Raw genomic sequence first — 15,159 nt, forward strand, 5'->3', positions numbered from 1 at the left:
TTTGTATAAATCCAACAATTTGATATGTGCTCTCCACCAGAAAGAAGCACCCATGTTATTGGTAGGTAAATTGCCACCTGAGTAATAAGACTCTCTGACCAGGTGTACCCAAGGAATGTCATGGTTGTTGAAAAATTTATGTAGGTTTTTTAGCATAAGGGCCTTGTTTTGAATATCCAAGTTTAGAACTCCCAAGCCACCTTGGTCCTTGGGTCTGCTGATTTTCTTCCATGCCACAAGAGCTGAACCATTTGCCTGTACATCATTTTTCTTTTTTCTCCACAGGCAGTGTCTCATATATTTTACAACTTGTTCCTTTATGGCCACTGGAACATCAAAGCAACACATGAAGAAAACTGGCATGGAAGCCAGAACAGATTTAACCAATTGTAACTTTCCTCCATAATTTAAAAAATCAGCCATCCCTCCTAGTCTTGACTGTGCTCTTTGTACAATGGGAAGGAAATGTTCCATGGATGGTTTAACAATACTGAGAGGCAGTCCCAGATAAGTAAAAGGCAAAGACCCTCTCTTGCATTGCATTGTTGCAGCAAAGTGAATAAGCCTGTCTTCACTTAAATTAATGGGGATCATGTTGGATTTATTATAATTCACTTTCAAACCAGTGGAGTCAGCAAAGGTTTGCAACAAAGCCTTGAGACAGATCAAGTTTGCAGCCTTTGCTTTCATGATTATCAAAGTGTCATCTGCATATTGGACAACTGGAAAATCAGGGCAAGCATCTGAAGGTATAGGTCTTTCTATGAGTCCTTGATTCATTGCTGAGTTTAGTACTGATTGTAGTAAGTCTGCTGCAAGCACAAAAAGAAGTGGGGAAAGGGGGTCACCTTGTCTAACACCCCTTCTGCAATAAAATCTCTTGCCAGGTGTCCCATTGAGGAGGACTGCAGAGGTACCAGAACTAAGAATTAAGTTAATCCATTTGATCCATTTATCTCCAAATCCTCTTGCTCTCAATATTTCCAGAATTGTACTGTGTTCAATCTTATCAAATGCTTTTTCAAAATCCAGCTTAAGAATCACAATTTCTTCTTTTGATTTGTGACACTGGAAAATGTATTCAAAAGCCCACCCCAAACAATCTTGAATTGATCTTTGTTTCAGAAAACCATACTGATTTTTGTGAACTAGCTGTAGAATAACTTTCTGCAATCTGTTTGCCAAAAGCTTGGTGATGATTTTAATCACAGTATTCATCAGAGAAATAGGCCTAAAATCTCCTGGTCTCATAGGAGAATCTATTTTTGGAATTAATGTAATGTAGGAGGAATTAATGCTTTCCAAGTTGATACTTCCCTCATAAAAACCCTTGATCAAATCTTTGACATCTCTTCCAATGATACTCCAGCAATTCTTGAAAAATTCATTGTTAAATCCATCAGGCCCTGGAGATTTGTCATTAGGTAGTCCCTTTATAATCTCATCAATTTCTTTATCTGTGAAAGGCAGCTCCAATTGTGCACTTGTTTCTGCATCCATACCATCTCCATAAAAATCATGCAAATTAAAATGCATAGAAGGGTTATCAGATTTTCCCATCCTTTCTTTGAAAGCCTTCCAAAGAATATCTGCTTTTCCATCATGATCTGCTATTTCAGCCAAGTTTTCATTCATGAGCACAGAGATAAAGTTATGTCTGTAATTGATTGTTGCCTTGTTATGGAAGAATCTTGTATTAGCATCTCCAAGTTTTACCCATTTTATTTTTCCTCTTTGTTTCCAGTAAGCCTGCTGATTCTGCAATAAGGTGATGACATGATCTTTAAGGATATCTCTTAGGTTCCATTTTTCAAGAGAAAGAGTTCTCAATTCCTCAAGATTATCCAGTAAAGTGATGACAGAGTTGACCTTATCAATGAGCATTTTTAAGCAAGGTAAATTCTTTGCCCAAAGCTTAATACGTTTCCTTAAGTTCTTCAATTTAGCTGTTACTTTTTTAGCAGGATCAGTATGCCCAACTGGAATGTTCCAACTAGCTTCCACAATATTCTTGAAATCACTATGCTGTAACCAGTAATTCTCAAATCTGAAAACATTTGCCTTTGGAATATTTGTACCAACAGAAACAACACAAGGGACATGATCAGAGGTTGGCTTCACTAGAGGGAAAACCATGGTTGAAGGGTAATTAACAGTCCATGAGGAAGAGGTAAAAAACCAATCTAATCTTTCAAGCAGAGGAGATTGTTGCATATTACTCCAGGTATATTTTCTTCCTTTAAGGGGTAACTCTACCAACCCCAGATTACTGATTGCTTCATTGAAAAGAAGCATTCCATTAATGTCCCCTCCTGGTTTATTCCTATCAGAAGGTTTTCTGATGAAATTAAAATCGCCCATGATTAACCAATCCATATCATCAGGCATATCCACATTTGCAAACCATTCAAGAAACTCAGCCTTTCTTTCTGCTTGACTTGGGCCATAGACATTTGTTAAGATCCAAGTACTATTAGAGAGATTACTGGTGAATTGGACAGAAATGGAGAACTCATTTTGAAATGCCAGGGTTCCACTAAACAGAGCACTACCCCAAATGATAATAATGCCACCAGAAGCACCTATGGAGGGAAGATATTCAAATTTATCAAATCTTTTTGGACAGAATTTTCTTATATAATCCATATCAAAGGACTCTCTTTTTGTCTCTTGAAGGCAAATGATATCACAATTGGACTCCTCAATTTTACTAGCAAGGGCAACCCATTTTTTTCAGAATTTATACCCCTCAAATTCCAGTTTAATATTTTCCATATTCTGTTGTGATCCATGATAAACTAATGAGATATATGCAAACATGAGAACCAAGACTGAAAGCACCACCATTCATGCAAGCAGCAGTATTCCAGGGCAAGCACAGTACATAATATATGTAAACATCCATGATATGAAGCTGACAGTAACAAGATCTCCACAAAAGCAACAAGGACAAGTGCTGGTACAGTACACTGTTATTACAATAAAGCAAAGAGTGAGCCCTTTCTACCACAAAAGCCTGATAATTGTCTAGCATTGGAACACTCTATTTATGGGGCCTCTTCTTGGCCTGAGATGCCACCCCATCAGTGGCATTTGCTCCTTTCTCTTTGCTACTCCCACTGGAATTAGCTTGAGCTTTCCCTTTTGCAAGCTTGGATCCTTGGGCAGAAGCATCCATTGCTGCACCTGGAGCTTTCTTCTTGGCATCCAATTTGTTTTTCCTTAACAATCTCTTTTCCAGGCCATCTTCCTGTACCTTACAGAAAGAAGAAGCCAAATTTTTTACCACTCTGGTATTAATCAAAGGAGGAGCAGCATTGCAAGTCAAGCAATTTTTATCAACACAATTATCATGATTTCTATATCCATCATTTAGAAGAACCAGTCTGGGGCTCCTCCTTACCTCAGTCTCAACCAGAGGCACCCCTCCATCTCTTCTCTTCCTCTTTGGGGAAATGGAACCAGATCCAGAGATCAGCAGGTTATGTTCAGGACTGTGTTGAGTCTCTTCCAACAATTTGCACATAGGAGCCTGGTTTGTGACACACTTATCAGGGATCACAAAGGAAATAGTGTGCTCATATGCAATAGATTCTTTAATAATACTCCATAACTGAGAAGATAAGAAACCTTTGGCCCAATCAAATTTATCAGGTGTCATGAGCATTAAAGTGACAAAATTGAACCAACTTACAGGTATATCACATGAAGATACACTTGCAGAGGAGTTGTGCAGGTTAGGAGCAAAGTAGTCCTCCCAAATTTTCATGCCTTGCTTGGAGAATCTCTTAGTAAGATCATGTTCATCTGGAATGGAGAAGAAGGAAGTTTCTACCCTTCCAATGATGAGGTGGGCTTCTTGAGGAGGCACCAGATTGACATCAGCAAGCAAGTGAACATTATTCTCATGATTTTCCTCAGGGATGTTTTCTGCATTTGCTTGCTGAATAACTCCATTGTCATTTTCATTATCAAAATCCTCCTCTTCTTCTTCTATGTAGGCCAGTGCAATATTCTGTAGACCTTCACCCATTTGATGAAAAGGGATCAAACCCTCAGGAGCACCAGCATGAATCACTAGCTGTTGATTGACAGCATTAGCTGAAGAATGTGAGCTGCCAGAGGAGTAAGTAATGTCACTGCTAGAATCTGCCAAAGGGGGATTATCAAGTTGCATCTCTTCTGCCTGAATTGCATCCAAAAGCCCTTGAAAAGCAGCATTGGGGGCAAGATCCTCTTCCATGTGATTATTTTCTTCTTGCTGTAAATTATTACCCATAGCCCAATGTCCCCAACCATCCTCTTCCCCTTCCTCCACCTCATTATCATCAATTAGTGCTGGCATAAGGGGAGCAACAGGAGGAACTAAAGCAGCAGGTAGAGGATGTGGGTCCACTCCATCATCAGGGAGTGGGTCCTCATCAGGTGGGCCCCCTCCAAGCAAGTTGTGTTGAAGTACTTCTACTGAAAAGGTCCAAGATTCAGCTTCAGGCCTGTTGCCTTCAGTAAACCTGATGCTTTTAGGAATTTCAGCTAGATCAGTGACCCTCACTTTAGCAACTACCCTACCCTTCTTATTAGGGTCTCTTTCCCATAGCAGCAGAGTACCAATATCATGAAAACAAGCATTCAAGTCCTCTGTATTCATATGATCTAAAGGTGGCCCAACCATTAGAATCCAAGCATCTCTATTGAAATTTGCAGCACGCCAGTTAAGACCCTCATCATGCTTACAGAAGGAAACATCAACATCACCAAAAGGAATAGGGCTAGTATGAATCAGCCTATCTCTGTCACTGACATTTGTGAACTGTACATAGGCAGCACCAAAGGGGCATTCCTGAATACTCTGGAAACCAACCTCTGCCACTTCATTCAAGAACTCCTCAAGCACATTTCGGACATTAGGAAAATGTACCTGACCTTCTGGGAAGGGGTTGAAGGTGGCGATAGCATACTGCTCATGCATTCTCGGTTTCCTTGCGACGACAACCCTCTTCACACCAACCCTTCCTTCAATGTTCTGAATCTCGAATCCAGGCGGCACGAACGGACGAGGGTCGATGGGGATGTTGGCCATTGCCGCCGGCGGAGTTACCGGCGACTTCAGCACAGAGGATGTCAGAGGGTTTTTTCCGAGGAGAGAGAGTGACGAAGAAGCCGAGGAGGCAAGGTGAGAAATATTTTCTGTCGCCTGAGACTGGAAAAAGGTGAAGTCTCCAAAATGGGAAGCTAGCTGAATTTGGGGGGCAGGCCCATGGGCTTTAAACCAAGTAAGGTAAGTTTCATCGGGCCAGGCCAAAGAAGGAAAACAAGGGAAGCTAAAAGAGGAAAGGAACCCCGGAGATTGGCGCCCCCATTTAAATTTGTCGGTTGAAAGGGAGGAGCACGATCAAACCTTTGACCAGATGATGGAGCCACATTAACCCGGCCATAATTCTCGTTAATTGCCTCATTAAACTGTCGAGCCGTTGTAGTCGTTGGCCTGCCCGTTGCATGCACTAATCGCTCAAAAACTGATACTCTGGGACTGAAATCCGCCACCTTTTGCGCATAAGAGAGCCTAGAGAAAACTGAATTATTATTTCGAAACTTTGACTGAAATCCCGGAACTTGGCCAGTGGTTCCGCATGCTCCTTGCCCCGCGCCCGAAGTTGGAGAATGGGTGCTAGCGAAGGTGTTGGTGGAGCCAGGCTTCTCGCTTCCGCCGAGCGATTTTTTTTCCTGAGAAATCCTCAAGACGTACCAGCTCCAGCCCCACAACATCTCACCCAACAGCATCCTCGCCATCTCCAACCACGTCACTCTATGCGTAGGTCACCTCCGGGTAAAACCGGATCTGACTTTATTTCAATTTTATTTCTCCGTCAAGAAGGAGACCGTGCCCAAAGCCAATGCGCTTGCCAACTGCGGCAGCATAACCTTCAAGCTCTGGCGCGATCGTATCCACCCTAATGATCATGCATTAGACAAGATAAACTTATTCTCAATGGCTTAGCTTCTTATATTTCTAAAGCATGATCATGCATTAAACATATCAACTTATTCTCAATGGCTTATACTCCCAGTTCTTAGGGTATATGATCGTTACCCAATTTGTAATGATCAAGGTGTTGGCCTCCTATTGGTTTACTAATGAATCATGGTTCTCCCCTCCAAGATCAAGTATTGATCAATATACTTGAGTGTAACACTTTATCTTAAGCTCTCTTAGGTAGGTAGAATTACTCTAGGGTTTATGATGTACTCGCCAAACCTCTTTAGGTATATAGGTTAAGGCTCCACTGGGTTAGCTTAGTTGGATTAGTCTCTTTCTTTACTTCATCAACTAAAGGATATAGTCTTATTCCATCTAATACTGGATTATCTCACCACTCCAAGGTGAGATAGATTATATATTAATGATTTAGTTCAAGAGTTGTCCTTCCTTCTATGATATGTATAGCTAAGATTGGTATCAATGGTTTCTCTCACTTGGAATTGCCTTGGATAATATCCTAAGGTTATGCTCAAGAGAAAATAATGGTTTCATTAAGCTCTATGGTTGGTACCAATAAATTCTCTCTCTAGAAAATGTCTTGAATAATACCCTAGAGTTCTTCTTAAAAGATGATGATGTGAGCATCTGCATATATGAATAGTCACCTCCCTTCTCTGAGGTTTCATGAAGACAATTTTGGATATAGAAGATTGAAATGGTTAAGGTTTGACAAATAACTTGTGTAATGTCCTTGACATGAGTTCAAGAATTGAGTTTAAGATATACCATGAGGATCATGGTAGAAATATGATTTAGTAAAAAGAACATGGAAAAGATAAGTAAATAATAGGTTCTCCATTCTTTCTATTGTTTGATTTTTTGTTGAATAAACATCCATGTTGTTGTTATAAGGATTACCATGATATGATCCTAATATCCGGTATTTTATCCTCACTTAATGTATTGTTATAGTGTAGGTAATCTTTTTTTTAGATAACAGGCAGAACTTTGCCCGACTTTAACTTAATAAAGCCATACGGTAGCCAGTTAGGATTACACACCGCTGGGCATTACAGCTTGGCCACATAGACACGACATGGGAAGTTCCAACATAGAAGATCACACGGCAAGAAAGAGATATCACTAATGCTTCACCACACGCCTAGGTCCCGAACCAGGAGGAGGCTACTTCTTCACGCCGCCGGGGGCTTCAATTGCACGTACAGCTCCCTTAGCTCTTGTGCCATCCAGTTTAGCCCCTCCTTTTCTCTTGATTTGAACTTTAGGCTCCACAGCTGCAAAAGAATAATAATTTTGTAAATAATGTCAACTGGGTTGGAAATAACTTTATTTTCGATCGCAAGCTTATTTCGCGTATTCCAAAGGGCCCAGGATTGCGCCAGAAAGAGCACCCACAGCAGCCTCCTAGCATATCCGGAGAAACCAGAGAGGATGGCATGGAATTGGGCGAAGTTGGACGGGCACCAGTTGCACCCAAGCAGCTGGCGTAAAACCGACCAAGCAAACTTTGCCAGGGAACAAGCGAAGAACATGTGGCTTGCATCCTCCGGGGCGCCACAGAGGGCACATAGACCATTGGAAGGGCCGTGTCTAGTCAGGATCTGCTGCCCCGATGGCAACTTCACATAGACCATTGGAAGGGCCGTGTCTAGTCAGGATCTGCTGCCCCGATGGCAACTTATCCAGTGCCAACTGCCAGGAGAAAATCTTGATTTTAAGCGGGACTTTGGATTTCCACATGTCCTTGTGATGGGCGACAGTCGTGCCCTGGGAGAGTTGGGCGTACATAGATTTGACCGAATAAGAGCCATTATGTTCCAGGTGCCAGGAGACCTTATCCAGGCCATTGTCGAGGAGCACCTGGCTCATCGTGCCTTGTAGCTCACCCCAAAGCTGCAGGTTTTCCTGATCAAGCGAACGACGGAAGCGGACTTGTAGGGAATCGTGACTGAGAGCTTCTGCGACTGAGATGTCTTGGTTGTCACAGATGGCGAAGAGCCGAGGAAAGGACTCCATGATGGGACCCCTCCCAATCCACCAGTCCTTCCATAAGCTAGTACGCCTCCCGTTCCTCACCTCGTGTTTAGCTCCGACCTTGAAAAGATGCTTGATTTTATGCAAGCTTTTCCAAAACGGAGAGCCTCCATGGCCAGAGCCAGAGAAAATGTCCGAGGCGTCTGAGTATTTGGCCTGCATGATACGAGCCCAGATCATGTCTTCCTCTTAATATAGCCGCCAGATCCACTTCAGGAGTAAGGCCAGATTCATTTTCTTTGTGTTCAGAAGTCCCAGGCCCCCAAAATCCTTGGGGCGGCAAATCGTTGGCCAATTCACTAGGTGGTATTTCCTCTTTGGACCAGCCCCTTCCCGTAAAAAACTTGGAGCGGTGAGAGTCGAACCTCGCATGTATCCCGTCATGCAGGAGGAATAAACCCATCGCATAGATTGGAAGATTGTCAAGGCAGGAGTTAGACAGAATGAGTCGTCCCCCAGATGACATCAATTTGCCCACCCAAGGCTCTAACTTGCCAGCAAGCTTCCGAACCAGAAAGAGCCACTTCTCGAGCGATAACTTCCTATCCGAGATTGGGAGGCCTAGATAGATAAAGGGGAAGCTCCCAAGTTTACAGTTCAGCTTGTTGGCAATAGCAGTTCTCTCATGGCTACGTTGACCCAGCACAAACACTTCGCTCTTGTGGTAATTGATTTTGAGTCCCGACATGTCTTCAAAACACATCAGGAGGAATTTCAGGTTCGCTATGTCCTCGTCCGACCCCTGGATGAGGATGAGTGTGTCGTCGGCGTATTGCAGGTGCGTAATGCCCCCTGGCAGCAGGTGTGGGACTAACCCATGAATGTGTCTGGCCGAGGCCGCGGCGGATAAGATACACGAGAGAGCTTCTCCGATGAAATTGAAAAGCAAATGTGAGAGGGGGTCTCCCTGGCGAACCCCTCTCTTATTCCGAAAGAACGGCCCCACCTCACCGTTGATGGAAATAGCAGTTTGCCCCCCGGAGACAAGCTGAAGAATCCTGTGAATGTACCCTGCGTCGAAACCTTTACAGCGTAGGACTTCCCCCAGGAAGTCCCAATTCACCATGTCGTAGGCCTTCTCGAAGTCAAGCATGAGGAGCACCCCGCTGTGCTTCCTCACCCGGATGTCGTGGATGATTTCCATGAGAGCAAGCGGACCATCCAGGATATTTCTGCCCTTGATAAACGCTGTTTGATTCGGGGAGATAATCCTATGGGCAACTAGGTCGAGTTTAGATGCGTAGGCTTTGGAGATGATTTTGAAGATTACGTTGATCAAGGCAATCGGCCTATACTGTGAGATATGGTCTGCCCCAGGGACTTTCGGAATGAGAGAGAGGATTCCAAAATTGAGCCTAGCAATGTCGATGCACCCCAGCACGAAGTCATTGAGGATGTGCAGTATACCATGCTTGACCTGTGCCCAGAAACGCTTGAAGAAAGCCACAGGGAATCCGTCAGGTCCCGGGGCGGTGTCTGTCTTCATATCTTTTACAATGGCCTCTAGTTCCTTTTCAGAGAAGGTACACGCCAACCCAACGTTTTCCTCGTTTGAAACACGGGCCTCCTCCCCCCAGGAGGAGGGCGCCAGCCCACAAACCCTTGGAGCCGAAGAACCAAGAAGGTTCCTATAAAACTCATAAATGTGTTGCTGGATCAGTTTTGGGTCCGTGATTGTTCCATTGTCGGAGCTGAGCTTAGCAATATTATATTTCCTTCGTCGACCATTAGCGACAGCATGAAAGTATGCCGTGTTCGCGTCGCCTTGCAGAGCCCACCTGACTCTGCCACGCTGCCGCCAATGCTCCTCCTCCATGCGGTAAATATGAAGCAACTGCTCCTCGAGATGGTATGCGATCTGGCTCAGCAAAGCGGATTTTTCAGCCTTGGTATCCCTGCCCAGGTTCTGGTTCCAGCCCCGCAAAAATTGTCTAAGGCCAGCAGACATGAAGTACCACCAGTCGATAATGTCGCAGCCACCCACCTTGGTCAGCAAAATCTCCCACTTTTGCTGAACCAACGGTACAAAGTCCTGGCGCTCGAACCAGCTGGTCTCGAAGAAGAATCTGTTGGTGCGCAGAGGAAAGCCTTCACCAGTGTCGAAAACAAGCGGCGTATGATCAGATCCCAAACTGGTCTCGGCGGACAGAGAGCAGAGCGGTAGATAATCTTATTTGATCTAACCCATAAATCAAACTAGGAAGTTTTTGGCGCGGCGCACGCCGCGCCCGTGTTGTTTACGGTGCGGCATTCTTTTTTAAAAACAATATTTTTTAGGTTTAGGAATGCGGGATTACTTCAAAAACAGCTGAAGAAACATCTAAAACTCGGACTGCGCCCTTGGTATCAAGATCGTCGGTTACAATTTTGTAGAAATAATAAAATATCTGGGTTATTGAAGTACCGCGGAAGTGCCTGTGAAATAGGCGGCGGATGGTGAAGTGCTTTTGTTTCTAGATTGTTGGTTAAAATATTGTAGAAATAAAATAATATCCGGGTTGTCTGAAGTACTGCGGAATTGTCCATGAAATAGACGGCAGATGGTGGAGTGCTTTTGTTTTCGATGTTGCTACAAAAGGAAATGGTAGTATTTTTCCGGCTAAAAGAGGCCACGGGTGATGGAGTAAATCTATCTTCTAAAGTTATCGTAGAAGAAGGTCATCCTAGGTGAAAATGTGACGAATGGTGAAGTAAGCATATTTTTTCGATGTTACCATAGAAGAACACAATATTATTTTCCCCGAGTAAAAGAGAGGGCGGATGTTGGATTTTTATTTTTGAATCACCGTTGAAAAATTATGCCCTACTAAAAAAATATTGGCGGCTAATTATTCTCCAGAACCACTGTTGAGGTTGAAGATTCGTGTAAAAGTTACTACCCTTGTGCATCGTTGCAAAATGAACTACGAAGAAATATGCGGCCTTAAATAATTAATAGTAGGTAGTTAACGACGTGTTTCATAGTTGATATGGGCAATGTTCAAGATGTGTACCGAGAAATTGCTTTTTATAAAAATACAGGTAGTTGCCGCCTCGCCAAAAATTACTATCGAAACTAAACTTGAGGTTGAAATTACTATGCCGTTGCACCGTTGAGAAATTATTGTCCCCGAAATAATGAAATACCAAAAGTCCCAAAAGAGAAAAAATTAATTGAAAAAACATATTGTTACATATGCTACATGGCGCAGGCTGATTGAAACGGAAAGTTCTGCCGAAAAATGACCATCGAGTAAATAAAAGGAGTTGGGAAAATACAACCGTAGACCTATCCTAACTAACATCAAAATGTTATGGCCGGAAATATGTATCAAATCGAGTTGCATCAAATATTAAGGTCGGAAAGCTGTGCCATAAGATTACCATCAAGTATTTTTTTTCAGGAGCCAAAAAAATATACGGTCTACGAAATATGGCTATAAAGACGTGTCAAGCAAAAATACCGGCAAGTAGTTTTAAAAGAAGGGACATAAAAATATTGTTGTAGATGTAGGTAATTTTTTTGTTTGAGACCCGTAGATGTACATCTAAAAAATTAAAGATAAAAAGATGTTGCATGTACAAATATATAATCCAAGAGTCTTAAAGAAGAAGAAAAAAAGAAACAAAAGCACATTGTAGTAGTCCATGTGGCAGAGATTGATTGGATTAAAATAGTTGTCTACAGTGCATCAACGTGGAGCACTATGGTGCAAGCAAACCCCTTCAACTTTAATATATAGTATATATCATCTTCCAGTACCGGTCGTAGACACAATGCTATAACCTTAGAAGCAATTTAATATACTGTAAAACATTACAAGGAGCAATGGGCCGGTACTGTGTGAGATCCTGCGGTTGTTTTAAAAGTTTTTCAGGTTGAGTTATAGTTGAGCCACGTCGTCGGTTCGCCGGAACAACTTGTTTCGGACGACAGCAACCTATAAATGTGTCGGCTTGTCTTCCCCACACCCACACGCTCAACTCCTCCTTCCCGTTATCTCCGTCCTGTGGCCATGGCCGCTCCACACCACCACAGCCCCTTCCTCCACCACCTCCTCAAGCCCTAACCCCTCCGCCCCCACACGCGCGCCTCCCTCCATTCCACCACCCATGGCGGCCATCACCACCACCACCACCGCGCCCTCCTCCTTCCGCATCTCCTCCTCACCACCACCAACAACCTCTACCCCGCGTAGCAACCTCACCTTCCACGCGCGCAACCGCTGCCACTCCAGGCTCGCCTGCCGTGCCACCGATGTGTCCGGGGCCGAGCCCTCCGCGCCGCCCGAGGCCGGAGGCGGCCGCAGCTGGGTGCCGGTCGTGCCGCTCGCGGCGCTCCCGCGCGGGGAGCGCCGGGTGATCGTGCAGGACGGGGACGAGATCCTGCTTCTCTGGTACAAAGATGAAGTCTTTGCCATCGAGAACCGCTCCCCGGCCGAGGGCGCATACTCGGAGGGCCTCCTCAACGCCAAGCTCACGCAGGTAAACTGCTCGGCAAAATGCCCCTACATGTAGTCTTGCTAGCGACTCTCTACCCGAGCACGTATAGTTCGGCTGCTCTTATACATTCACTAGTACATAATTTCATTCTAGTTTAATCCCTGCGCTATCGAGATGGGTTAAAGCTCAGCGAACTCTACATGTCTTTCTTTTGCTCCTTCTTTTTTCCTTATTAACAAGTTCTGTGTATCTGGTTACAGAGCCAAATTTTGTTACTGCGTAGCTCAGGCCTGTTTCTATTTGGATAGCATGTTCAACAATATAGTATGCTTTCTTTGTGCTAATATTTTCTAAAAATGTATTCACATCATGTGCTTCTATCAACTTTTCGCCCTTCCGTTCCTACTAAAAATGCAAATTTAGACCTGCCCAGGACTTTGCTGTCAGCTGGGGTAAAACCATGTCAGTTTTTTTAAGTCACGAGTGTGCAGTGACGGCGCTAGCACTTGAGAGTTGTGATGTCTATGTTTCTAATGTCTCAAATATCTAAAGATTAGTATTTAGTGTCAAATATCGTGGAACGATGCGTACCCTTCTAGGGCATCGTTTGCATGTTTATATAGTGTAGGGAAAAGCCCCCATACATGGCAAATACAAGATTGGTATGTGTACGTCGGAGTAATTAAACTGCTCGGCAAAATGCCTGCATGTAGTCTTGCTAGCGACTCTATACCCGATAGCATGTTCAGCAATATAGTATGCTTTTTTTGTGCTAAAATTTTCTAAAATGTATTCACATCATGCGCTTCTATCAACTTTTCGCCCTTCCATTTGTACTAAAATGCAAATTTAGAGCTGCCCAGGACTTTGGTGTCAGCTGAAATAGCCGGGTATCTCATTTAGCTGCGAATTTTTTGGAGGCTATAAAAGGCTATAGCCGGGTTATAGCGGGCTATTCCATATAGCCTTTTTCAAAAATTTGGAATATTCCAGTCATATCTCACCAAAAGAAGAGGAAAACTATGACTCAAATACGATTCGTGATACAATTTATTCAACTATTCAAGGCAAACAAGTATTCATTTATTCAACTCACAAGTTTTATCTGATTATATTGAACACAAATTTGGAAAATTAGAAATAAAGAATGAAAAGAGAAGAGAATTTCAAAATGCCGGAGGTTTAGCGGCTAAATAGGGGGCTAAATAGGGCTATAGCCGGCTATTAGCGGTTTTTTCTCATTTAGCCTACAAATGGCATAGCCGCAGCGGCAGGTCTCCCGAAAGGCTATAGCCGGCTATTTAAAACTTTGGATAAAACCATGTCAGTTTTTGAAAGTCACAAGTGTGCAGTGACGGTGCTGGCACTTGAGAGTTATGATGTCAATGTTTCTAATGTCTCAAATATATAAATATTAGTATATACGATTTGAGAAACGCAGGGGGTTTAGTTTGTGATGTCACTTAACCCACAATTTACATGTAGCACCTCTTTTGCCCTTATGTTACATCTTCTTTTTTCTTATTACACCATATTACATCTTTTTGCTCTGACTGTAAACTCTATTGCTTGCTCCAATGTGATAATTCCAGTTCGTATCTCAAAGATGCAACCTTATGCTTATTTTTTGTTTCAGGACGGTTGCATCATTTGCCCATCAACAGATAGTACATTTGATCTTCGCACTGGGGAAATAAAAGAATGGTACCCGAAAAACCCTGTTTTAAGGGCTCTAACACCTGTTCTGCGGAAACTATTCGTGTACCCTGCGAAAACGGATGGAGAAAATATATACATCAGCATTAGGGGAGCTGGTGCCTCTGTTGGATCAGCTGAGATCCTGTTCAGTGGGAAAGCTCAGCCTGGCAGTACAGCATCTGATGTTAACATCGAAGAGGTCTCATTTTCCCTTTTTCTCCATTACTTTCTCTCTGGAGCTTACTATTATACCTATACATTGCTTTTTTTTTTCTTTCACGAGAAGATCTCTGCATTGCTAATTTACTTTGCTCCACTCCATTATTAGCAAAAAGGGAATTTTACATGACTGTTTACTCTTTGCAGCCAGAATATAACATGTTTGTTATCCTTTTTCAGGTGAGAATGGTAGTCGATGAAGGTGTTGGAGGTTTTGGTTTCACCCCTTACAATGAACTTATCAACGGAAGAGCTGCCATAATTGGCTTTCTGTTGCTGATAGATTTTGAACTTTTAACTGGTAAAGGCCTTCTTAGGGGAACTGGTTTATTGGACTTCATCTATGCAATTTCAAGAGCTTTCAGCTGATTGAGATGCTTTTTATTTTGTGTGGAATGTTCTTAAGGTAAATGACTACTCTTGTAAGTGTAGATTTTGTTTATGTACAATTGAGTGCACGAGCAGTTGTAATTCAACATTATGTTTACACACAAAGTAAGGAATACAAGAAATACCTCCCCTCTGTATTTGACAGTTTTGTACTCATAATCTTGGATCTGTCTGATATATCCCGTAAACCGTGAACTGAAATGGGTGCAGATGTAACGTTCATTCAACCTGTAACAAGCAAGAAAAAGCCCACATGGACATATCTTGCAATCACTAATAAACTTACTTTTCCATCACCTGATTGTAGTTCATGCGAGTCAGATCATGTGAACTAGATAATTGATGTCAAGAAAACAGGAAAATAGATAGTAATTTAGTATGTATGCCATGGAAAA

At 42.9% G+C, this 15,159-nt stretch overlaps 1 protein-coding gene across 1 annotated transcript; it reads left to right on the top strand.

Annotated features, from left to right (window-relative positions):
• Window positions 1-12,103: 12,103 nt before the first annotated feature.
• On the top strand, window positions 12,104-14,901 carry LOC124703629. Its single transcript, XM_047235858.1, has 3 exons — window positions 12,104-12,499; window positions 14,094-14,354; window positions 14,555-14,901. The coding sequence occupies exons 1-3, from the start codon at window positions 12,128-12,130 to the stop codon at window positions 14,741-14,743; spliced, it is 822 nt and encodes a 273-aa protein (XP_047091814.1). The 5' UTR covers window positions 12,104-12,127; the 3' UTR covers window positions 14,744-14,901.
• Window positions 14,902-15,159: the final 258 nt, after the last annotated feature.

The sequence above is a fragment of the Lolium rigidum genome, chromosome 3 (genome assembly GCF_022539505.1).
Source record: "Lolium rigidum isolate FL_2022 chromosome 3, APGP_CSIRO_Lrig_0.1, whole genome shotgun sequence".
Classification (NCBI taxonomy): domain Eukaryota; kingdom Viridiplantae; phylum Streptophyta; class Magnoliopsida; order Poales; family Poaceae; genus Lolium; species Lolium rigidum.